The sequence below is a fragment of the Papaver somniferum genome, chromosome 1, assembly GCF_003573695.1.
Source record: "Papaver somniferum cultivar HN1 chromosome 1, ASM357369v1, whole genome shotgun sequence".
NCBI classification, from domain to species: domain Eukaryota; kingdom Viridiplantae; phylum Streptophyta; class Magnoliopsida; order Ranunculales; family Papaveraceae; genus Papaver; species Papaver somniferum.
The window spans coordinates 231,725,524-231,751,045 of NC_039358.1; the positions used below are offsets into that span (position 1 = coordinate 231,725,524).

General features: G+C 36.9%; 4 protein-coding genes across 6 annotated transcripts; 1 reads left to right on the top strand and 3 right to left on the bottom strand.

Annotated features, from left to right (window-relative positions):
* Positions 1–984: 984 nt before the first annotated feature.
* Positions 985–1,872, bottom strand: LOC113318867 (ribulose bisphosphate carboxylase small chain 1, chloroplastic-like). Its single transcript, XM_026567148.1, has 2 exons — positions 1,640–1,872; positions 985–1,538 (listed from the first exon to the last, which is right to left on the bottom strand). Exons 1-2 carry the CDS (start codon positions 1,817–1,819, stop codon positions 1,164–1,166), a joined length of 555 nt encoding a protein of 184 aa, XP_026422933.1. The 5' UTR covers positions 1,820–1,872; the 3' UTR covers positions 985–1,163.
* A 1,921-nt stretch (positions 1,873–3,793) lies between these two features.
* Positions 3,794–4,704, bottom strand: LOC113318875 (ribulose bisphosphate carboxylase small chain 1, chloroplastic-like). The gene is made up of 2 exons (XM_026567155.1): positions 4,450–4,704; positions 3,794–4,348 (listed from the first exon to the last, which is right to left on the bottom strand). The coding sequence occupies exons 1-2, from the start codon at positions 4,627–4,629 to the stop codon at positions 3,974–3,976; spliced, it is 555 nt and encodes a 184-aa protein (XP_026422940.1). The 5' UTR covers positions 4,630–4,704; the 3' UTR covers positions 3,794–3,973.
* A 9,757-nt stretch (positions 4,705–14,461) lies between these two features.
* Positions 14,462–14,863, bottom strand: LOC113272114. Its single transcript, XM_026522021.1, has one exon. The coding sequence runs from the start codon at positions 14,861–14,863 to the stop codon at positions 14,462–14,464; it is 402 nt and encodes a 133-aa protein (XP_026377806.1).
* A 5,216-nt stretch (positions 14,864–20,079) lies between these two features.
* On the top strand, positions 20,080–24,805 carry LOC113318879 (beta-hexosaminidase 3-like). 3 transcript variants are annotated; one of them, XM_026567177.1, is made up of 15 exons: positions 20,080–20,133; positions 20,754–21,085; positions 21,328–21,402; positions 22,096–22,131; positions 22,307–22,418; positions 22,549–22,619; positions 22,725–22,855; positions 22,947–23,012; positions 23,113–23,213; positions 23,311–23,370; positions 23,541–23,574; positions 23,744–23,842; positions 23,943–24,002; positions 24,172–24,431; positions 24,530–24,805. In XM_026567177.1, exons 2-15 carry the CDS (start codon positions 20,765–20,767, stop codon positions 24,694–24,696), a joined length of 1,593 nt encoding a protein of 530 aa, XP_026422962.1. In that variant the 5' UTR covers positions 20,080–20,133; positions 20,754–20,764; the 3' UTR covers positions 24,697–24,805. The 3 variants fall into 3 exon arrangements, with proteins under 3 accessions (XP_026422962.1, XP_026422954.1, XP_026422949.1); XM_026567169.1 differs by lacking the exon at positions 20,080–20,133 and adding an exon at positions 20,159–20,348; XM_026567164.1 differs by lacking the exon at positions 20,080–20,133 and adding an exon at positions 20,360–20,576.
* Positions 24,806–25,522: the final 717 nt, after the last annotated feature.

The following is a 25,522-nucleotide window of genomic DNA, read 5'->3' on the forward strand; positions in this document are numbered from 1 at the left end:
ACATTTGAAGAACAGGTAGCCGAACTCATATGCAAGTGTAGTTCGGCTAATAGTTCTGAAAACACAGGTAGCCGAACTCAGCTTTAATGGAGTTTTGCTTTCAGAAAAAGTTCGGCTAGGAAAAAAAAGTTGCGACGTAACCGAACCATATGTTCGGCTGGGAAAAAAATAATTCGACGAAACCGAACTCAATATATATGTTTTCAGAGAAAAGTTCGGTTAGGAGAAAAAAATTGCGACGTAACCGAACTAAAAGTTCGGCTAGGAGAAAAAAGGAAAAAGAAGTTGCGACGTAACCGAACTAAAAGTTCGGCTAGGAAAAAAATTTGCGAAGTAACTGAACTTTTCTCTAAAAGAAAAAACTCCACTAAAGCTGATTTCGGCTAGTTCGACAAACTGTTTCACATAATTTCTAGCCGAACTTCTCTCTGTAACTTCAATTTTCAACTCATTTTGATGATTACTTCTCGTTTTTTCAACGGAAAACGAATGAAAAATAATAGGTTTGTTATAATTTTGATTTTGATTTTGTTTTGTCAATGATGTAAATTAAGTTATATATAGAGGTGGCGGTGGTGATTTGAGGTGGTAAGAACTTCATATATTCAATACAAAGTGTTTGAAAAAGATCATACTAGTGCCAAGTGGTGTATAATCTCATTAATGTCAAAGTCGATCCTCATGACTTAGGCTTTTTGTTATTATCATCTCATCCGGTGTAGCTATCGGATTCTCTGTATTTACATATTAAAATAGGCTATTTTAAATTCTGATCTTGGGTTATCTATCTATTTCCGCTTTCAATCAAACCGGCTATCTCTCCATTAGATGGCGAACTGGCTTCTTTAGGTACGCAATTCTCCAGCAGGATGTACGCTTGAATCACCCAACTTTGGCCTCAGTAGTTAGTAGAAAACAAATTAGTATAATTGGATGAGCGGATATTGTTATTATCAAAAAAATTAAAACAGATGAATATTGCTATTATCGAACAAAGAAAAAACAATCGGATTAAACGATATTATTATCATCGTTGCTCATACATACACTCGAATCCATTTAAAGATACGAATAATATAATACGCTAAAACCGAATTAGGGAAGAAATTAAAACAAAACAAAAAATAAAAAGACACAGATTAAAGTGTGCGTGGCTTCATCTTTTACTGTTCGTAGCTGGTACTCTCGGGCTTGTATGCGATGAAACTAACACATTGTACTTGACGAACGTTGTCGAATCCGATGATTCTGATGAAAGAGCCTGGGTATGCAGCCTTGGCCTCTTCTAGCTCCTTGATAACCTGGGAAGCGTCGGTACAACCGAACATGGGTAGCTTCCACATTGTCCAGTAACGACCATCGTAGTATCCAGGGGTGTTACCGTGTTCTCTGTAGACGAATCCTCTGGCGTCGAATTCCAAACAGGGAACCCATCCATTACGGAGAAGGTAGTCAACTTCCTTTGATAGTTGCTCGACGGTCAATGGGGGAAGGTATGAGAGGGTCTCAAACTTCTTCAAACCAGTTGGTGGCCATACCTGTGTACGTTATCCACAAATAATCTGATCGATGAGAATCATTAATCCCTATTAAGTTTAAAGTAGCTAGTTATATAAATTTTGAGTTACAATATGGATACCTGCATGCAGTTAACTCTTCCACCGTTGCTGGCAACGGAGGTGATGTCGTTTGATTTGCGGGTAACTGGGAATGCAGCAACGGATTTCAAGCCACTGAATGGTGCAACCATGTTAGCTTGAGCGGGAGCAGAGCTCCTCACGGAGGCGACTGCAGCAGAGGAAATCACTGAAGAAGCCATTTCTATTTTTTTTCTCTTTCGTGTGTGAGTTTTGGGAAGAAGATTTCTGAAGAATTAATAGGCATTTCTCTACTACCTTATCTTATGATTTCTGGTACCCTCTGAGAGTCTGAGCCGTCAGATTTAGGAGTTAGATGAGACTTACTTTGGTTACCACATGAAACCTTATCACTAAGATTGGCCTTTCAGTGAAAGGTTGTCATTCATCTTATCTCATCCATAGATTTGAGGCCTAATGTGATGGCTAAAATTTCAGGACTAAAGAATTTGATGCTCTAGTTAAGTAGATAAAAGAAAAGAGAGTACATAGTGTCATCATAATTTCTTAACGGCCTCAAATTTTCTTTTCTCGAATTTGTTATTATTAGTAGGCACTAGGAATTTGTCTTTTTGTTTAATTTGTTTTTGGTTCTTGTTGAGAAAATCCTATTCATTGAGATAAGCAAGAACTCATCCTAACGGCATAAAATTTATCAAGCCTCGTCGCTTTAAAATTTTAGGGTGTTAATATTTGCAGAAGAAGAAAACTCTCTTAACATTAGTTTTAACCATGTGTTTCCTTGCTTCCTGTGTTGATATATTGCTTGACCGTCGACCCTGCATTGTAAAATATATTCCCTAAACGAACCGGAACGTTTATATGATCTTGTTATTATCCTGGTTCATCAATTTTAATAATCTGTCTTGTCGCGCGCAGCTCTGACTAAATTTGAGTATTCGAACAGATCAAACAAATTTTATGTTGGGAAAACAACATCAACCTCCTTGCTTCATTACTGGCGGATACACCACCTTCACCGAGTAGAATTTGGATTTTAGCGCGGTTTCATTCATGTCAAGACAAATGCCGTTAACAGGGAGTGTCTCCATGAACAATGCAATTTCATTTGTCCAGTGAGGTCTTGTTTGTGTTAAAGAAGTCTGCAGGGAAATAGGCATCTCAAGGCTAGACCTTCCTTTGATAAGGTTTACCTCTCTTTTTACGTAGGAGTATCTTTAATTCCTCGTATATATGTTCCATATGTCTCATCAATTCCACTATTCCTGTTCAACTCCAAAATGTGAGGATCTTAAACAAATACTTGAGTAGGATAAGCGAAAACTCACATTCATGTCGAGCCACTTTTGTGAAGTTTATCGACGTAACTGTTGATTAGATGTTACGTGGAAAAAGTACGGGATCAAGAGTGAAAGGTAAATTTATCCATGTAATTGATGTCTGTCCACATAACATCACTAGCATTGCATATATACCCAGCAACCACTTCTTCAAGGACAGACATGTTTTGATATCCGTATCCAGACTGGCAAGATCTAGATATCTGTATCGAGATTGGCAAAATCTAGATATCCGTATCGGGACTGGTGAAATCTGAAGGACCAGTATGGCATCCGTGCAGGGAGACCAATGAGTTCTGTACATTGCTTGATAGATTTTGGCGAAGCTCCCGCTAAGAAGTAGAAATTACCTACACCTCCGATAATTATTCATCACTGTTGAGTAGTTTCTGCTGCTTGAACGTCCTCCAAAAGGTGATTTAACATCGATATAAAAGCCATTCCTCCATTCACGCTACTCAGTTGATCCAGGCTTGTTATTTCCTGCCAGTACGTACTTTTGATACAATCTTCAGGTTAGCGTATTAAAACTGTCGATGATCCAGCTGCTCATGTACCAGAAGCTCCCGGGTGTGATAATTATCTTACTTTGACAGATTATATCTGCGGTGGATGGATAATATGCCCTGCATCACTGTCGTGGTTGATATGTCAATGCCGAATACTTTGTGATTTACATTTATTGTGAAGTAATTCACACTTTTAAGGGGATGAATACTTCTGAATCATTTTTATATATGATTCCTTTAGTTCCCCACATATAACATCTATCTGACGATCAAGTTTACTGGTTGTTTTCATATAAATCCACCACAACAACCACTGGATGCATTACGAAAAGCTAATGTAAGGAACATAGGTTATGCCCTAGTAACAAATTAGACGATATTATTAAAATCATTGCTCGTACACTCGAATCCAATTAAAGATACGAATAACATAATTCGCCAAAACCAAATTAAGGAAAATATAAAAAAAAAGACAATATATTGATAGGATTATGTTCCTTGATTAAAGTGTGCATCGCTTCATCTTTTACTGTTCGTAGCTGGTGCTCTCGGGCTTGTATGCGATGAAACTAACACATTGCACTTGACGAACGTTGTCGAATCCGATGATTCTGATGAAAGATCCAGGGTATGCAGCCTTGGCCTCTTCTAGCTCCTTGATGACCTGGGAAGCGTCGGTACAACCGAACATGGGTAGCTTCCACATTGTCCAGTAACGACCATCATAGTATCCAGGGGTGTTACCGTGTTCTCTGTATACGAATCCTCTGGCATCGAATTCCAAACAGGGAACCCATCCATTACGGAGAAGGTAGTCAACTTCCTTTGATAGTTGTTCGACGGTCAATGGGGGAAGGTATGAGAGGGTCTCAAACTTCTTCAAACCAGTTGGTGGCCATACCTGTTTGTGCACAAATTCAAACATTAATGTCAACAATCTAAATGAGGGATGAAAATCATAAATCCCTATAGAGTTTAAACTTTGAGTTACTAAATGGATACCTGCATGCAGTTAACTCTTCCACCGTTGCTGGCAACAGAGGTGATGTCATTTGATTTGCGTGTAACTGGGAATGCAGCTACGGATTTCAAACCGCTGAATGGTGCAACCATGCTAGCTTGAGCTGGGGCAGCGCTCCTTACGGAGGCGACTGCAGCAGAGGAGATCACTGAAGAAGCCATTACTTTTTTTTCTTTCTTTTCACTCTACTTTTTCTTTCCTTCTCTTGTGAGTTTGGGGAGGAAGATTTCTGTAGAATTAATAGGCGTTCCTCTAAGCTACCTTATCTGGTCTGTAACTGTTATGAATGGACGAGATTTACTTTGATTCAACCACATGAAAACCTTATCGTTAAGATGGCCTTCCAGTGATTGGTCGTCATTCATCTTATCTCATCCACTGATTGGAGGTCTCATAATGTGATGGGCATAAGATTAATGGTTTTGACATCATTGCACTTGATAGTAAAAGAAAAGAGAGTAAATAAAAGTCATCATAATAACACCGTCAACTTTTCTTTTCTCGGATTTGTTATTTGTAGGCACTGCTAGGCAGCTGTCCTTTTTAAAACATATAAACTTGTTATTTCCGAAGTCGAGAACTTCTAATCAGTGAAGTTATAGGACGAAAATGGCAGGAAATGTACCATCGGGAGTACTGTCATATTGAGATTCTTCATTAGCACAAGGTCTTTAGCGATCCAGTATACACTAATGAAAGGTTGCAGTACCTTTTTTAATTCAGTTGCGCATTCTTGGGAGTTGGGTCTTGTAAGTTAACAAATGGTGTAATTAGATGCCCTCATTTGCCGATGCACTCCAAAACTTTCTCAAAATTTATAATTTTATTCCTCGAATATTTTTAAGGTTATCTTTTTATTTTTTGGTTTCCACCATAAAATTTATATTTATATGCCAGAAAACATGGGATGGATTTTATTCCTTGAATATTTTTAAGATTATCTTTTTATTTCTTGATGAATGATATGCCAGTAAATATGGGATGAACAATAGCCACCATTTTTGCCACCATAAAGATAGTTAATGACGCAATTTCAACCTTTTTTAAGTCCTTGTTTGATAATCAACTTTGAGCAAAAATAAGAGTAATTCTAGACTGACTAAGTAAAATGTTGAAAAATATCTCAGAGTGAAAATCCAATAATGGTTGGTACCTGGTAACTGATTCTATTATTAAGATAGGTAATGAACCAAAGTGAGATTTTGTTTCATGTAGGATTCTATTAAGATAAACCTTCGGTAACTAGCATTTTTGAGATTTTAGCATCCATAATATAAAGCCTCACTGCGCCAAAGTTGTACTACAGGCTACAGCGGTGCAGCCCCTAGTTAGCAATTCGGGATTCGGAAAACGTACGGAACGGCAAACGTACGAGTATTATACGGTTTTGTAAAATCCAGATTCGGTCCAAAATTCGGTCAACGGGACGTGATTCGTCATTAATTCGGAACGGCATACGTACGTGTATAATTCGATTTATAAATGTGAGTTCGGCTCTGAAAATTCGGTATCTATATATAACAAATAATTTGTATTTATAAGGTCATAGACCAATTTTTATGCATATGTGTGAGTTATTTAAGGAAAAAATAAACTCAATATGATGATATTAATAATATATACAATATTAGTTATCCAAAAGGACGTCGTATAGTGGTTTAGATGCTTGGTTAGTGAGTTTGAGATTTCTCTCACCTTCACCTTCAAATCTCTTCAGTCGTTTTTGTTTCATAAAAATTACAACACGTCTAATATTCGGTCGTGTATGTTATGGAGGCAGTAAAGCCCAAAAAGTGGAGTCTTTGAAAAGTAAAAGCTAAAGAATTTATGGCGAATTAAGCGGACGTATCATTCGGGATACGTAAAATTCGTGAACGATTCGCGAATAATCCGGGAATGCCACATAATACGCGACTTGGGTTCAGAGTTGCAAACGTACGCGAATAAGACGGTAAAATTCGTGATACGGAAAAATTCGCGAATGATTCGCGAATCATTCGGGAACTTACTAACTAGGGTGCAGCCAAAGAAAACCGAACAACGTTATTTCAGAGCCCCAACCTTTCCTTGTCTCTCAGTCAGTGTCCATACGTCTGGTGTCAATTTGCTGCACTATTTGCCAAATATTATGGACCACACTCCACACATCAAAAAGGTCGCAATTATTGCTTCTCCACCACATTTGATATGTAATTTGAGTGTTTTAGATTTTTAACAAAATATAAGTTGCAATTTGCGGTGACCCTGATCTCCAATTATAAGGTTCCATCATGGATCTATGATGATGTGGTGTATCACTAGTACCCTACAAACAAAACAATAATAAACCGAGCATTCTCATTAGTGGATTTGTCCCACCATATATATACACTCACATGACAGCTTAGCTAGACATACACTTGCAGCCATTCATCTCATCTGCTTCCATATAAAGGCCAGAGTCATCGGCATAATAGGAGTATTGCCATCTAATCTGGGAGTTTGAGATTTTCCAACATTAGATTTATCTACTAAAAGATGTTTTAAGCTATATAGGGGAGGAGAAGACTCCCATTCGATAACAGAATGTAAAGGCGTAACAATTTTTGCTAAAACATCCGCTAGTTGGTTACCTAGTCTACGAACAAAATGAAACCCAAAAAATTATGGCAGAGTTGTGCTATTCTATTGGCTTCATCAAGACAATCTTTAGCACGTCAGGAGATATCCGGAGAGTCCCCATGTAAGTAGTTGAAAATGCTTTCACAATCACCTTCGATGTTGAAACTTTGAATTTGCTTTTCCTTTGCCCAAATTGCCGCTTGCAAAACTCCTATAGCTTCTGGTTCTTATGGATCTGTACTTGTGGATTGTCATGGTCTTCCACCTTCACACTTTCCTGCATCATTTCCTAAAATTAAAGCATCACTGGATGCTAATAAATCAGAGACCCGAGCTACATTTACGTTTATCTTTAGGGTGTCTTTGTTAGGCTCCTTACATGTCTGCATTTGCTTCTTCTTTTGCATTCCCTTAGGTTTAGGATTTTTCCTTTTCCTTGTTGATCAAAAATCTAAGTGTCTCTGAGTTTCTAATGCTAGGTTTCTAGCTGTTTTAGATCTATTTTCAAACACCTTATCACATCTTCCTTGTGGATCTACGATGATGTGGTGGTGTATCACAAGTACCCTACAAACAATACAATAATAAATCCAAGCATTCTCATTAGTGGATTTGTCCCACCATATATACACTCACATGACAGCTTAGCTATATATCCACTTGCAGCCTTTCATCTCATCTGCTTCCATATAAAGGCTAAACATACATAAAGCATTTCCAATTTTTAAAATAGACAAGTGAAGTATTCTTTTCTACATTTATTTTTTATTTTTTATTTTTTTTATTTTTTTTTAGCTACACAACGGAAAAGAAAACTTACAGAGCATCAAGGTTGTCTTGCAAATAAGACTCGGTACAGATAGGGGGTTTGGGGGAGAACCACCAGATATTAGAGTGATGGGTTAAAGCATACTTAGCCAGAGCATGGGCAACATTGTTCCCACCTCTTTTGTTAAACTCAATCTTGACTTCAGCCACCTTCTTTAGTTGGTCTCGAATTTGAAATATGAGCTGGTGCAACCCTCCAACGAATGTGACAATTGTTTTTAGTCGGCATGTTCACCACTATTTCGGCATCGCATTCAATAATCACCTTCTGCAGATGAGACATCACAGCAAAATCAGCAGCAAGAAGCACTGCTCTTGTTTCAGCCTTAATAGGACTCAACACCTTATGTGACATTGTACCACATCTTGCAAAAATCAATATCCGCATTCCTAGCCACCATGCCCATCCACCGTTAAAGTCCTTATATGCAACATCAGTATTAAGTTTAGTCCATGCAGTCTCAGGCGGACTCCACTTGTTAGCCTCTTTCTTTTTGTGAACAGACGTAACACGATGCTCTTCCTCTGGTAATGTAGGAGTAATATAGTTATACCAGAACAGATCCTCCTTGATTATACACTGAATGCTTTGCTCCTTATTGTTGAAAACTTTCTCATTCCTGTTTTTCCATAAAGCCCACATCACACAGCGAGCCATCTTAAAACCTTCATAGTTGCCTTTCTCTGCTAGCCAGCCAAAAATAATTTGTTTACTGCTTAATCCTCTGTATTGCTCAGTTTTGCACCCAAGAGGTGAGCCAAATAAAACCATAACAGCCACCGGACAATGGAAGAATATGTGTTTGATGTCTTCAATAGAAGCATTGCACATCCTACATTCCTGATTGATACCTTTAACATGCTTTCCTAGATTTTTAAACAGCGCTAGCCCGTTATGCAGAACTCGCCAAATAAATATGTGGATTTTAGGGGCAATGTCTTTAACATCCCAGAAATATTTCCAGGGAAAATTATCATCGGTGCTTGTTGAGGCACTTGGTTTGTTGTCTTTGAGAATTTTTATAAAAGACTTGCAATAAAACGTACCATTAGGGTGATGCTTCCAGATAAGCTTGTCTTCAATCTCTTCTTTTGCATCAGGAATATAAGTATCCGGGATTTGAGCTGCTGACTGGTCTTGGAATAGTTGGTGAACGAGTTTAGCGTTCCATATGGTAGGGTCTTGAAGGATGAGATCTGAGACTTTGTGTATGTTCCCTAAAGAAACATTATCTTTGAGCTTTGACATGCAATTGATATGATTAATGAGCCACGGGTCTTCTATGACTTTAATTCGTTGACCGTCACCCACACTCCAGATATAACCTTCTTTGATCTCAACTTTACAATCAATTATGGCCTTCCAAGTTGATAAACTTCTTGAGGTTGTTGTAGCTTCCCAAAAGACTTATTTCTGAAATACTTCGCTTTCATGATAGCACCCCATACACAATCTTCGTCGTCAAGGAGTTTCCAGTCCAACTTTGCAATCCGAGCTCTATTGAGATGTGTCAAAGATCTAATACCAAGCCCCCCATTCACCTTTTCATCTGTGAATTTACTATAATCAATAAAGTGGATCTTCCTAGATGTATAATTATGACCCCACCAGAAGTTACGAATAATCCTTTATATATGATCTTGCAATTACAGCCTTTGAAGAATGGAAGTAGCCATGTAATACAGAGGAATCAACCCGAGTACATGCTTTATAAGGATGATCTTCCCAACGTGAGACAAATATATTCTTTCCCACCCAGCAAGTTTATTCTCTATCTTTGGCGAACCAAGAATCTTGGTTTGGGTAAACATTGGTCATGAAACTTCTGGTAAAGGTGAAGCACTTTCCCGTTCGAGAGCTCACTTTCACCTATCATAACCTACCATCAAATTTTTGTACCCACTGCTTTCGTTTAGGTCACAAAATCTCCAACTGTGATATTCGGCAAAACCGTCCCTTAGAAGATATTTACGATATCTCAATGCATTCCCCTGGTCCTGCTGATGATATCTTCTGGCTAGATAACACTCCCACTCAGATATGGAACCCACAAGACAACATAGATGCTCATGGAAATATGCAACCTGTAGAACCCTTCTTGGCTATACCGGGAAATAGGGAAACCCTTTTTGAGCTCTTTGGTGAATCTCATCCTGCTGCTGAACCAACTAATGATGTGCCATTGAATTCTAATCACAACTATAAAGTCTTAGGGCCAGTCACTTATGATGAAGATATGTCGGAAGCTTCTAATACTATCCTGGGAAAAAGAACTTACCCGTTTAATCTTCCAGAAAACTTTATACCGATCCATGGTGAGGGTTCTGAATCGGGTGAGTCTGGTAACTCGGAAACTAGAAGGGTTCTAAGCTCAATGGTTCCAATTGATAATGTTATGGAACAAGAAAGGGAGTTGGACCGGTTCAAACTAATCCTAATACTGAGACGGAACCAGTATTAGTGAATATGAGATTATCATTTTCTTTTTCGCCTTTTGAAGATGCCTTAGAGAACCTTGCATCCCCAATCTCTGCTGAATCAACTACTAATTCAATCTTTGCTTCTCATGATAGCTCATTTCAACATGTTAAAAATGCATTGCATACATCACCTGCATCATCTATTGCTCATCCTAAATCTGCATTCAAGTTATCAATTCCAGATTTTCAATCACCCTCATCTTCTGAAGGCCTAAGAATCTTGGTTTCAGATTTAGATAATCTGCTTCCTATTGATAAATATGGCTCAAATTTCAAAGAATCGAATCAAGCTACATATACCCATTCACCAGTTCCCTTCCTTATTGAATCCCATCTGTGCAAATGGTCGAAATTCAGGTACCTTTAAAAACCTAATTTTTTCTCTTTAATTTTCTCTGATTAAATTACACTGCTTGTCTGCTTCAATTATTGCTTGCATGTTTGACTGCTTTATTTGTTTAGAAACTGAATGCCCTTTGTCTAAAATCTTGCTTTGCATGCTTGCCAATTACTAATGCTAATTAGAAGTTGTTAAATATGAAAATCATAGCTTGGAACCTTCAAGGGGGGTGGTAACCCCTATACCCAAAACCATCTTAACCAATTCATAACTAGTGACAAACCAGAAATTTTGTTTCTTTCAGAAAATGGAACCATATTGAATGTTTAAAAAGATGTGATGATACATTAACTTTTAATATAGAGGAAATGCAAAAATCTCTCTTTGATTTCTTTCTTAACCTTTTTTCTGCTCCTTCTCCTCCCCCTCCTCCTATCCCTTTTCTTTTCCAAAACATTTTGCCTTGCATTTCCTCTGCTGAGAATCTATCTCTTAGATCTATTCCATCTCCTGATGAAATTTGATCAGTTGTTAAAACGCTAAAACCAAATAAATCACCAGGGCCTGATGGATTCTCTGCCAGCTTCTTTAAACTAAATTGGGAAACTGTTGGAGAACAAGTAGTTGCTTCCATTAAACATTTTTTTGAATCAGGTGAGTTGCACCCTGATTTTAATAAAACCTTGTTATTCCTCATTCCTAAGAGTAGACACCCCACTGATCCTAGTGGCTTTAGGCCAATTGGATTATGTAACACCATATACAAAATCATAGCAAAAATCTTATCAAATAGGATAAAGCCTCTTCTTAACAATATCATCTCCCCGTTCCAGACAGCTTTCCTTTCTAAAAGGCAAATCTCTGACAATGTTATAATTGCTCAAGAGATAATTCACTCCTTTAAGAAAAAGAAAGTGCAACATGCTGGGATGGGCATCAAGATTGATATGTCAAAGTCTTTTTATATAGTAGATTGGGACTTTTTAATTTCTGCCATGAAAGCTTTTGGTTTTGATAATAATTTTTGTAACCTCATCCACCAATGTATCTCAACCTCCTCTATTGCTGTCTTACTTAATAGTTGTCCTGGTAATTACTTTAAACCATCAGAGGCCTTAGACAAGGAGACCCTCTTTCTCCTTACTTATTCATTATTTGCATGAAAATATTTTCTAGACTTATTCTATCTAGTGAAGAGGATAAACTTATTAATGGAATCAAAATTGCACCTAAGAATAGTCCAATTTCACATCTCTTTTTTACTGATGATTTCCTTCTTTTTTATTAGAGCTGATTTTAGAGAATGTCATAATATCCTTGCTCTTATTGATTCATTTGGAAAAGCCTCAGGACAGGTCATTAACTTTAAGAAATCTGGAATCTTTTTTAGTAAGAAAGTTGAACCAAAACATCAGAGAATGATTAGTAAAATTTTAAAAATTAGGAATATTAATCCTTAGGATACCTACCTAGGAACCCCTCTTTTTATTAGTAAGGCCAAAATTAAGCTCTTTGAAGGATTAGTGGAAAAAATGGAACATAAAATTCAAGGATGGATGGGCAAAGTTTTAGCCCAAACCAGTAAACTGATACTCAATAAGTCTACTTTGGCTAGTATGGCCAGCTTTCAAATGAGAAGCTTCGTTCTACCAAATAAAATCACAAAAAAGATTGACTCTTTACAAAGAGATTTTTGGTGGGGGAAGAAAACAGATTATAAGGGTTATTACCCTATATCTTATTCCTGTCTTTGCAAGCCAAAAAGTAAGGGAGGACTAGGGTTTAGAAATGCTCATTTGTTTTAACTTAGCTATGATAACTAAGTCGGCTTGGAGACTCCTAATTTAGCCTACTGCTCTATGGGATACTCAACTAAAGCCTAGATACTTCAGAAATAGCTCTGTTTTCAAAGCCAAAACCCCAACTACAAGTTTTTGGATTTGGAAATGTATAAGTAAGGTACACATTTGGTGGACCAAAATAGTATTTGGGAAATATGAGATGGGCATAGTACCAATATTTGGGATGACAGATGGATTACTGCATTGGAACACAACCTTAGTAGTCTTAGAAACACTACTAACTCTCATTTAACACTTGTGAAGGATCTGATCGATCCAATCACGAAGAAGTGGAACTCTACTTTAGTTTTTGATTTATTTACTGAGCTAATAGCTAAGAAGATTACTAACACTAGAATAGCTAAAGATAAACCTGACACCCTTAGATGGTTTCTTACTAAATCTGGTATTTACTCAGTGAAATCTATGTACACCAAGTTAACTGAGAGAACTGTGAACCACTACAATTTAGGGAAGCCAAACTCTTTTTGGAATAGCTTACGGAATCTTAATGTGTCACAAAGAATTAAAATCTTTGCTTGGAAGTGTTTAAAAGGAGCTCTTTCAACAAATTTGAAACCGTCTAAGTTTATGGACGACATCCAACCCAACTACTCTTTTGGATGTAATGCTGCTGAGTCTGTAGAACACCTATTTATTTCATGTCCTTATGCAAAGACAGTATGGGCTCAAGAGCCATCTCCTGTTACTTTGAACTTTAATAGTACAACATCTTTTTTAGACATTTTGCAGGAAGGGATGAGGAATAAAAACCCTAAACTTCCTATAAAAATCATGCTGACAAAGGCTTGGTTTATTTGGTAAGAAAGATGTAATAGAGATTTTCAACAGAAACAACAATCTAGTACACAAACAAGTTTAGCAATAAAAAGATTCCTTGACTTTTGGTATAAGGACAGTATCCCATCTAGAAGTTCACCTTTGGATGAAAATAACTTACATAAATGGAATCTACCTAGGAAATCTCAGTATAAACTCAATATAGATGCAGCTTGGGTTTCCCTGAACTTGCCTGCAGGTTTTTCTTTAATTTTTAGGAATGTTGCAAGAGAGTTTGCACTTGTCAAGGAAGGACCAATATCAGCAACTACCCCTGAAGAAGCGAAATCCTTAGGATTACTTCAAGGAGCGCAATGGGCAGTGGAAGAATGACTAACAGATTTCACAGTGGAGGGCGACTGCAAGAACCTATTTGACTACTTGAATGGGAAAGCTTCTCAATTGGAATGGCATAATCAATCTTGGATGAAGTCAAAAGAACCTTTAATTTATGTTATAATTTTTTGGGATTTCATTTTGTTCCTAGAACTGCAAACAATGTGGCAGATATTTTGGCAAAGGAAGCCAAGTCTTTTAGGGATATCCTCATTTGGAGGAAGAATCCACCCTTTTGTATTATCAATGCACTAGAAGTAGATAATCAAATGTTAGGGTGGCAGTTAATCCCCTGACATTAGATGGCTTTACTCTTACCAATGTAAGGTTTACTAACTCCCAAAGTTAGTTGGTCTGAAATGCACGTAACTTTCAAAAAAAAAAAGTTTATTCTCTATCTTCTCGAATAAGAAGTCAAAGGGATCAATTCTAAAAGCTGATTTCAGAAGTTGCAATCCCAGATATTTATCATTGCCACTCATTTGGTTAACACCCAAAAGCTCAGCCACATGTGTTCTTCTTTCCTCATTAACCCCCTTGTTGAACATAATAACAGATTTCTCTAAATTCGCTTGCTGGCCTGACCAGTTGGCATAAATGGTTAGGATGTCTTGCAGACTTTGGATAGTTCTGTTATCTAGGGATCCAAAGAAGAAAAGATCGCCTGCGAACATTAAGTGAGTTATTGACGGGGCCCATCTGTTTACTCTATAACCTTTGTAGAGGCTATTGGCTTCCATTATGCGAATCATCCATGAGAGTCCCTGAGCATATAAAATAAACAGGTAAGGTGAGAGAGGGCATCCCTGTCTCAGACCTCTCCCACTTATAAAATGTCTTTTCGGAGTTCCGTACAATAATGGATAAAGAAGCTGTGGCAACACAATTCATTATGAGCTTATAAGTGTCACTAGTTATACCATAAGCTCTAAGACACTGTCCTAGGAAAATCCTTGACACTCTATCATAAGCTTTACTAATATCAATTTTTAGAGCAAAATCTCCTAAGACAGAAGAAGTATATTGGTTCATCGAATGGATTAACTCTTTAGCAGTAAGGATGTTATCCAAAATTAATCTTCCCGGCACAAATGCAGATTGCGCTTTATCCACTAGATTATCTAGCATAGGTTTGAGTATCTGAGCAATAATTTTGACTACAATTTTATAGATGCAATTGCACAGAGATATTGGTCTGTAATCTATCGGTCACGAAGGATTTTTAACTTTAGGAATTAAGACTATGTTAATATGATTCAGACCGCCGGGGAGACTAGAGGAAGCAAAATAGTGGTTGATAAGAGTAGTTACCTCATTTTCCACTTTTTCCCAGCAATTTTTGAAGAATATAGGTGGCAGTCAGTCTGGTCCCGGAGATTTTAAAGACCCCATTTTCTTAAGAACGTTCCAGATCTCTTCTTGCGTAAGGATGCCGCTGATTGATTTGTTTTCATCAGTCGTAATTTGAGTATCAAATGTGAAGTTGACAGCAAACAAGTGATCTTGAGGGTCCTTTTTGAAATTACCGGAGAAATGATTGATGAGCATATTAGATAAATTGTCTTTCCCAGAGACCCACTGGTTGTTGCAGTCTTCAGATTGACATCATCTTGCGTGGGTTGCCGTAAAAAACGTGGACCAAAATAGTTGAATACATTTTCGCAAAATATTTTCATATTTTTATGATGTTATTTTGGACATGCGAATGTACTCATCACAGACATCCGCGGGAAAACTATAACCCAGAATCATAAGGGCTGCAGTCACCTTTTGTTCAGGATTATTCCCTCGTATGTTTCGTGCATCAAGTTGATAGCCGAATTTAGGGTTTATCCGACAATGCTCTACAATAATTCGTATGACTAAGTGTTGTGGCATCCTCTAGCGGTGTTGAAAATCTTGATCAGGGTAGACACTGCTATTAAGAAAATAATCACGTATCATTTGTCCATGACCTTCCCTCTCTAAATCTTCACGTATATCTTCTGAACAACAACTCCTCGTTTTGGATATCGTGGAACTTTCCCGGTGTATAATAGCAGCATGGCGCTGGTTCTGGATCTCTCATCGTCTGAATCTGCACCCATTTGATCCAGCTGCTCCGTAAACGCTTCTTGTTGTTGGAATAATGTTTCCGCTAACAACTGGGCTGTTATCGACAGCAGATGTACAAAACCAAAAAACCCCTCTTTAGAGGTGTAAAACGTGACGGCCCAGCACAACCCATCCCACGAAATCACGTGCTTAGCGTGCTATGTGTCGTACTGTGTTGTGTCGTAGATTATGACGTGTCGTGCTGTGCCGTGCTAGAAGGCGTGTTGTGCTGGGCTGTGCCTGAAACATAAACGTGCGGTGATGTGCCGGGCACATTTATTTTATATTTTCCAATATAAAGTTTTCCATATATTTATGTATTATATGTATTATTATGAAAATAAGTCAACATAACGATAATAAAATGTAAATAATTGGCTAGAACAGAGGTCATTTTGTGAAATATACACAAAATATGATGTATTGTACCATGTTGTGTAGTATTTTATACATATTATGACGTGCTTTCTTAATGTGCTGTGATGTGCCGTGCCACGTGCTTACTCATACCGCATGTTGTGCTGGGCTACTGTGTCGATCAAACCCAGCCCGTCCCATGAAACTAGCGTGTTGTGCCATGCTGGGCTAAGTCACGTGCTGGGCTAGACTGTGCTCAAATTTTAACGTGTTGTACTGGGATGTGCTAGTGCTGGCACAATACAATTTACACCTCTACCCCTCTTCTTCCCTTACTCAACAATGTTCCTGCCAAGCAGGGACGGACCTACCCCTGGGCTAAAGGGGGCTAAAATCCGGGTGATCTTGCTAGTCCACAAGCTTAATTTTTTTTTTTTTTTTGCTCGACCAAGCTTCTAGCCCGGACCTTAAAAGAAAATTTATACTTCCTGGGTCCGTCCCTGCTACCAAGTGCCAACAACATTAACCAAACAAATAAAGACTCAAACCCTGGAACAGTTCATTTCCATGACTGACATGTTTTCGCAAATTAATTTGTTTCATAATGTATAATTTATTTTTCATCAGATCATGTAATTTGAGGACTCTTTAGTAGCAATATTGCATATAACCTTTATCCTTTTGTTAACTTCGGATCGGTTCGTTAATTACATCGGATAAGTTACTTGGATCATTAATAATCTCGCGCCTCACATAGATACATTCACTCATTCACATGGTGTTCCACTATCTAATTAAGCAGCAAATGAAGTTTACAGTAGTGTTAGAATATATAGACCAATCATGGTTAAAAGATAAAAGTCAAAATCGAGATGAAGCCAAGGTCAAGATCAAGCAATCTAAAAGATCAGCCGGGGATGAGTAGTTTCCAAAAATAAAATATCTTATGTACTTAAGATAGTTTCCTAAATAAATCAAGTATCTTGTTAATTTCCCTTTAATAGAGTATATCTTGTCAAGTATTTTTTTAATTAATTAGGATACTTTATAGTAGTATATCTTAATTATTTTGCCCTTCACTCCATATATACAGAGAGATTCTCAATGTAATTGTAATCATCTCAATCGAATTACCTCTGCATATTCACCCTGCAGGTTTTGTGTGCGGGCATAGATCAAATTGGTGAAACCACATCGATCTCTTCTTCTATTTTATCTTGGTATGTAGATTAATTTGTCTATGATTTTTTTTTTTTTTACATTGATTAATCTTAATATTTGCTTTCTCGAATTTGTGATTGCACCTGGCCATTCTTTCACAGGGTAGTGTTACTTAAAACTCACTAGCTTAATTACAGAACCCTTACTGAAATATGACATATCCATCATCCTGTACTCTTCCTCTCCTCTTTCGGACGTTTTCGGTCCATATGTCTAATGGTTTTTCTTTGTTTTCATGCTCCCTTTCTTGGAGAAGATAACCGTTCTATTTCTGGATCTTGTAATTGTTAGTAGTATTTAGTGATCCAAAAAAAAAAACGAAAAATGGGTCATTTGTCCAAATATCTTTAAATCACGGTTCAAATGGACGAGTAAAAACTAGTTTGGCTGAATTGGCCAAAAAATAAAAAATAGTATCCTAGTTTAAATTTAAAAAATAGCAAAGATGAAACTGGACACATCTTGTGTAAATTAAAAATAAAAAAGAATATTTGAAAATGGGCACGATGAAACTGATTACATCCTCCTTATTTTTACATTTTTGTCCATTTAAACAGTATCAAAATCTAACTGTCCATTTCACCGAGAAATTGTTGATTGATTTTGATCTTTTTAATCAATTTTATGAAAAAAAATTGTTTTCCGTCCATGCGTCTTGTGGCTTTTCTTTGTTTTGTTTTTTCTCTAACATTTTTGGACCACATCTCACAAATTTGTAAATTTACACACAACCGCTATTCGCACATATTCATCTTCCGTTCTTCCTTATCATTCTTTTATATATATAAGGATAATTCCACTCCCACTCACTAATTCACTTTCCGTAATAAACAATATATTTATTGGCATCATATTTTTTGTCGTCAAATCTCAAGATTTCACGGACGAGATAAAGGATCATGACTTTTCCATGTGAGCGAGAATTGCACGTGAAATACTTTTGTCATTCTACATTAGAAAAATCTGAGATGACAAACAACCTGCGTTGTTTCTGTGATGAGGATATGGTCGGTTGTATGAGTTACCAACGTAGGAATACTGCCCAAAATACCCACTGATATTTATACGACGATACCGTATAGTAGTCTAATGATGAAGTTATCCTAATCGAGTGACACTAAGCAAAACGAACTGTTAATATACATTTACTGCTAATATGACAATAGCTTGTTAAGTTGTATACATGAATTTTTATACATGAGTCGTTGTAGTTTTTTGTTTTGATTTGTTGGGAGAATCTCTTTGTTTGATTATGTATCTAGGTCTCCCTGCGTCCTTCGAGTTTTGGATTGTACATTTGTGAATTCTCCATTTATACAGTTTTATCATTATCAAGCAAAAAAATAAAAATATCTATATCTATCTATATATAGTAAGAAAAAGTACATGAATCTTTAACCATGTCATCAGGAAAATACAATTTAGATAAACATTGAAATTGCGATACTAAAAATTTGATAAACAAATTTAAGAAGCTAAATGTTACAAATGATCCACGTGATAAACAACACAATAACATCCTATTTGGAAGACGTTGACTTTCAAAAACATAACAAAAACACAAAAGTTAATTTGTTCATTAATTTTAAAATGATTTTTAAATGAGAAAATGGTAACATTCTATGAAGCAAACAATTTTGACTTATGGATTGAGTTCTACTTTACTTTTGGTATCCAAACAATTTTGTGTCAGTTTATACATACAGCTACGTATATACATACGCCTGTATGGGTATTCTCGTCATTTTTCGAAATACAATTACAATTTACATAACAGTTAAGATTTGGCGGGAAGTAGTTGAACTCCCCTTTATCGAATTAAATAATTGAGGAGAGAGGAGTTACAGAACCAAGAAATGGGCATTTTCCCAATAAAGACTAAAGTAGAAAATCAAAAACCCAAATTTTGGAATTATTTCTTTTTTTCTTTCCCATGTTTTCATCTTCACAATGGATTCTATTTCTGGATCCCCCCCTAGTTAGTAAGTTCCCGAATGATTCGCGAATCATTCGCGAATTTTTCCGTATCACGAATTTTACCGTCTTATTCGCGTACGTTTGCAACTCTGAACCCAAGTCGCGTATTATGTGGCATTCCCGGATTATTCGCGAATCGTTCACGAATTTTACGTATCCCGAATGATACGTCCGCTTAATTCGCCATAAATTCTTTAGCTTTTACTTTTCAAAGACTCCACTTTTTGGGCTTTACTGCCTCCATAACATACACGACCGAATATTAGACGTGTTGTAATTTTTATGAAACAAAAACGACTGAAGAGATTTGAAGGTGAAGGTGAAGGTGAGAGAGATCTCAAACTCACTAACCAAGCATCTAAACCACTATACGACGTCCTTTTGGATAACTAATATTGTATATATTATTAATATCATCATATTGAGTTTATTTTTTCCTTAAATAACTCACACATATGCATAAAAATTGGTCTATGACCTTATAAATACAAATTATTTGTTATATATAGATACCGAATTTTCAGAGCCGAACTCACATTTATAAATCGAATTATACACGTACGTATGCCGTTCCGAATTAATGACGAATCACGTCCCGTTGACCGAATTTTGGACCGAATCTGGATTTTACAAAACCGTATAATACTCGTACGTTTGCCGTTCCGTACGTTTTCCGAATCCCGAATTGCTAACTAGGATCCCCCCCTCTAAACTAAACTCTCCTTTTCGGTGTCTCTGTTTATAGAAAGGTTAGTACATTTTACATTACTTTAGCTTTACACTCTTTTCCTCTCAACTAACATCTCTCAACATCTTCTTCTCTAGTGGTACATCTTGATTATCATTACTCTCGGGGTCTATTTAATTTAATGTGATGTTGATGTGGTTTCATGAATTCTTGTACTATTTGTAAAATAAAAAAAACAGGGGATTAACTAAGGAGCTAAATCTCTGTTTTCTTAGGGTATGCAATCTCTTCTTTCCAGTCTTTCTTTCAGGGTTTGACAATGTAGATGAAATCTCTGTTATAATCAAATTTCATCAGGAACACTCTGTATTTACCCAAATCGGTCAATTTTAGTGGTGAAATTTGTGTCGCAGAAGTTTCTTGTAAAAATTTAGATTCATTGAGATTGAACTGGGTTAATCAGCTTTGAAATTGAAGATTATATGCTAATGGGGCTGTTAATTGGTTGGTTTAGCTTCATTGTTGTAAAAATAAGATTCATTGAGAGTGAATTGGGTTAATGAGGTTTCAAAATGTAGATAATTTGCTAAATTTTGTTCTAAATTGGTTGCTTTAACATCTCAGATTTGTTTACTGAATCTGCTTAATCGTAGTTGTATTTGTGAAATTGGGTTTTTGTAGGTTTATTTCTAATGGGAGAGAAAGGGAGGAATTTGATTGGAGGGTTATTCTTGGTGGTGGTGTTGCTATCTGGATGTGTTTCTGGTGATGTTGATGTCAATATATGGCCAATGCCTAAATCAGTGAAATATGGAGGAGCAACACTTCAGTTGAGTAAAGATTTCGGACTCGTAACATCAGGGACCAATTTCACTGATCGTTTGGGGATACTGAAAGATGGGTTTTCGAGATTACTCGATTTAGTGGAAGTGTCTCATGCGATTGATGCTAGTAAGAACAATGCTGGTCTTCTTAAGGGATTGCACATTGTTATTTCCTCGCCGGATGATACGGTATGTTACCCTACCATATGTGTTCAACCATGTAATTCTTTTAGTACTTTTAGAGTTGATGAGGGTTTGATAATGCAGATGCTAGTTTATTGGTTCCGTGTTGGTTAGAAATTAGATTCTTGTGTGAAATAGAACTACTTGAATTGATGAATGGAATTGCTTTAGGGAGAATTTTGACATACAATTTTGGTTTTGCATTGCTTTCTGATGGAATACTTACACAATTTGTAATGTGCTTGCAGTTACAATACGGGATTGACGAGTCGTATAATTTGTATATACCTTCAAATGGGAAATCAGTTTATGCACATATCCAGGTGTGTTTGAGCTAACTTCACCATGATTATTTGTTGTTTTGTTTTTCCTGTTGTTCTTTTGGTTAGTGCGGTAGTTTCAGACTTTAATGTTTGTTAGCCTTTTTATAGTCACACTTTTCTTTTCTGTCAAAGACCTGCTAAATCGGGTTTATATACTTAGTTACACCTAAAAGGTGGTTTACCTATAAGAAAGTATATAGGAGCACATGGTATACCTGCTACACTGGAATAGGATAGACTCACCATTTAACGTTTCCAGTGAAACATATTTCATGAGGAAATAATCCCACTTATGCAGTTGCACCTAAAGTTTTTACTTTATAATCTCTTTAGACAAAATGTTTTCATAAATTTCATAGTCATACATGATGAATACCAAGACATATTATGGTATAATAAAATCACCATCCAAATTCCGAACCGAAAATTTCAAGAAATGGCGAAGTATTGAAAGTGGTATTAACTATGTCGTTTATGAAGGATAGTAGTTGGATAGGCCAGGTAAACAGTACATCAAAGTCGTAATGGATAGGTCAGCAGAGGTCAACTTGTAGTTAATTTGATGCTAATTTTTACAATCTCTCTTTACACGCCGTATTTAAAGGTTTGTCATGGGTAACAATGTGTTCTAGGTGGTGACGGGTTATCTTCCATAGCTAGCTGATATACATCATTCATCTTGTATTTATGTAGGCACAAACAGTATACGGGGCTCTCCATGGATTGCAGGTTACTTTCTGATCTTCATGACATTAATTTTTCTTGAGAATCTTCATTGAAAATCTAAAATATTAAAATTTGGATTACTCTGTACTATCACTAACTGCCGTTACAGCCATGAGGTTAAAATGTTGCTTATTAACAAATTGATTCTTACAATATTATTTGGCATCACATTTCGCAGACTTTTAGCCAATTGTGTCAGTTCAATTTTAAAACCAGAACAATTGAAGTTCATCATGCCCCATGGAGCATTTCTGATGAGCCAAGGTTCTCTTTTCGAGGACTTCTAATTGGTGAGATGCTTTCTAATTTTATGGACAACTGGTTAAACATTTTCCTCTGTATTATTATACAATGGTTATGTTCTTAGGATCTCAACATTATTATTCGATGTTTATGTTCTTATGAATTAAATTGCTGCAGATACATCCCGACATTATTTGCCTCTACCTACAATAAATAATGTTATTGATGCTATGGCATACACAAAATTGGTACACTTTGCAATAACTCGACGCTATAATTTATCTATGTTTCTGGATTGTTGATATTATTGCTATATCAGCATTTAGTTATAAAGCCATTTCTTGGTTACACAGAATGTTCTACACTGGCATATTGTAGATACACAATCATTCCCATTAGAGATACCATCGTATCCAAAACTGTGGAATGGTGCTTACAGTGGTGCAGAGCGGTATACAATGGCTGATGCCGCAGAAATCGTTGAGTAAGTGGTTTATTTGTTTCCCCAGTATATTTTGCCATATTTGCATCCTTAACAATTCACTCTCTAAGATGGGTGATGTTGAACTTTTTAGTTATGCTCGAAGACGAGGGATTAATGTATTGGCTGAGATTGATGTACCAGGGCATGCTCAATCATGGTAATCTAAGTTGTCTATTTCATTTTCGTAAAAATCTGAGTATATTCAGCCGCCAAACCATATATTAAAATTATTCAAGATGAATGTTCTCTATATCTAGGGGAGTCGGCTATCCTCAGCTTTGGCCATCTTCAGGTTGTCCGGAGCCACTTGACGTGAGCAATGAGTTTACCTTCAAAGTAATAGATGGAATTCTTTCAGGTAGGCATGTTATTCAATTCTGGAATTTCATCCATCTGATGCTATTTTGGAAAAAAATGAATTGATTACATTCTGGTCCTCCTTTGCCTTCTTTCAGACTTCAGCAAGGTTTTCAATTTCAAATTTGTTCACTTGGGAGGTGATGAAGTTGACGGAAGTACGTTTGTCTACACAGACTGTTACATATGTTTTTATTCATTGCACATTAAAGTTAAACATATATTACTTACCTAAGAAAACAATTCATGCCAGAGTTGTCGTGTTATTGTGGGGTCATAAAGTTTTAAATTTCCAGAACTCATTTTCAAATGTCTTTCATGTTTCCAGGTTGCTGGTCGTTTACACCTCATATCAAGAACTGGTAATAATCCTGAAAACTCACCCTTCACTATGAGTGTTTATTATTATTGATATTATTACTGCTTCACTAAGACACTTGGACTGTTGGACAGAGGTAAAAGCGTTACTGTCTGCGCGGAGGCACTACTTTAAGTTTAACAGAGCTAATTGAATGTCAAATATCATGGCAGGTTAAATAAGCATAAGCTGAATGAATCTGAAGCGTATCAGTACTTTGTCTTAAGAGCACAGAAGATAGCATTATCCCATGGATATGAAATTGTTAATTGGTAAAGTATCCAATACGTTAAATAAGGTTCCTAATGTTTGCAAATATCTTCATTTTCTGTGTTATTTATTGAAGTTCACCTTAGAATTTATTGTTTGCAGGGAAGAGACGTTCAACAACTTCGGAAGCAAATTGAACCCTAAAACAGTGGTGCACAACTGGTAAGCCCCTCAACAAGTCATCGTAAAATGTCAGAATATTGTAGGATCTAAACCTTGTGGATTTGATTGATAATGTTCCATAAAAAAAAACATGAACATTATCTTAGCTTCCCTGGCAATTTCAAAAACTGCACATTCATTCTGTTCTCTAACACATTATTTTTGACAGGCTAGACAGGGTAGGAGGTGGTGTTGTTCAAAAAGTGGTGGCTGCAGGGCTGAGATGCATTGTTAGTAACCAGGAAAACTGGTATTTGGATCACCTGGATACAACATGGGAGCATTTTTATATGAATGAACCTTTAACAAATATTACAAACCCAAAGCACCAAAAATTAGTGCTTGGGGGTGAAGTGTGCATGTGGGGTGAGACTATTGATTCGTCAGATATCGAGCAGACCATATGGCCACGAGCTGCAGCAGCTGCAGGTATTTTTTATTTCTGTAACTTCTTAAGGTTAAACCGTGCAAAGCTCTCTAGTATTGACGTTGACTGACATTCTGTTTTTTCTTTCTTGGTGACAAAGAGCGGATGTGGACACCGGTTGATAAGCTAGCAAGTGATCCTAGGAAAGTTACAGGAAGACTTTCGAGATTTAGATGTTTGCTGAATCAAAGAGGTGTCGCTGCTGCACCGTTGGCTGGGCTTGGTCGAGAATCCCCTACAGGGCCAGGCTCTTGTTATAAACAATAGTTGTATAAGTATACAATAAACAGAAATAGAATCATTTTTTTCAAAAAGTTAATGTCATTTCCATTGTTTCAACTATTCATCTCAAAATAAAAATCGCTGAAATACCAGGTATTGCCTGAATGTCATAAATACAACAAGAAACCTTGCTCAATTTGTTACAAGTGTGCTTTCTTATGTGTACTGAAAAATAAAATTAGCCACAATGAGCAAAGTAAAAAGGTTGGTTGTTCCACACAGAACAAATGTCACCAGCAAGGCAGCAAGCGATGTAACCCCTATCTTTTCAGCTGTGTGCAGCTCAGACTCTAAAACACCCTTTGGAGTGCACCTCTGAACTGAAACCAAATCTGGGGTGTGCGGTTCCTGTGGATGCCGCCGACACCAATGAAAGGCCGACAGCTCCAACTTTCTATACCCCTTCTAGTTCAGTCTGTGGTTGTAACTTCCTATGCTCCTGAAAATAGTGTGATCCAAGGCCTTTGCCAGATTCAGACACTAACACCTTGATTGTTTTTTCCCGACTCATCTGACTCATCCGGATCTGATTGATACCACTTGATTCGTGTGGATCCGATTGAATATGTTTGCTTTTTGAGTCAGATCTGACTCACCTGACTCAAAGATGTGAGCTAGTGCTTGGTCCCATGAGTCAGGTGCATTTTAATTCCTCACTCAAATGGGTCCGAGTCAGGGATTAAGTCTGGGTTAGATCACGAGTCAGATGTGATCCAAAATAAAAAGCAAATAATCTGACATCTAACTCGAGTCGAGTCAGTGACCGAGTCGGATTCAGATGCTGAGTCATTAGAAAACAAACACACTCTAA

What these genes read in the sequence shown, in the direction of transcription:
- LOC113318867 (XM_026567148.1), bottom strand. Translation starts at nt 1,819, where the DNA reads ATGGCTTCTTCAGTGATTTCCTCTGCTGCAGTCGCCTCCGTGAGGAGC. An exon ending in GAAGAGTTAACTGCATGCAG is followed by an intron (nt 1,539 to 1,639) that starts GTATCCATATTG and finishes TAACGTACACAG; the next exon opens with GTATGGCCACCAACTGGTTT.
- LOC113318875 (XM_026567155.1), bottom strand. Translation starts at nt 4,629, where the DNA reads ATGGCTTCTTCAGTGATCTCCTCTGCTGCAGTCGCCTCCGTAAGGAGC. An exon ending in GAAGAGTTAACTGCATGCAG is followed by an intron (nt 4,349 to 4,449) that starts GTATCCATTTAG and finishes GTGCACAAACAG; the next exon opens with GTATGGCCACCAACTGGTTT.
- LOC113318879 (XM_026567164.1), top strand. Translation starts at nt 20,555, where the DNA reads ATGCTAATGGGGCTGTTAATTG. An exon ending in TTTCCTCGCCGGATGATACG is followed by an intron (nt 21,086 to 21,327) that starts GTATGTTACCCT and finishes ATGTGCTTGCAG; the next exon opens with TTACAATACGGGATTGACGA. An exon ending in CTATGGCATACACAAAATTG is followed by an intron (nt 22,620 to 22,724) that starts GTACACTTTGCA and finishes TTGGTTACACAG; the next exon opens with AATGTTCTACACTGGCATAT.
- LOC113272114 (XM_026522021.1), bottom strand. Translation starts at nt 14,863, where the DNA reads ATGCTAGATAATCTAGTGGATAAAGCGCAATCTGCATTTGTGCCGGGA.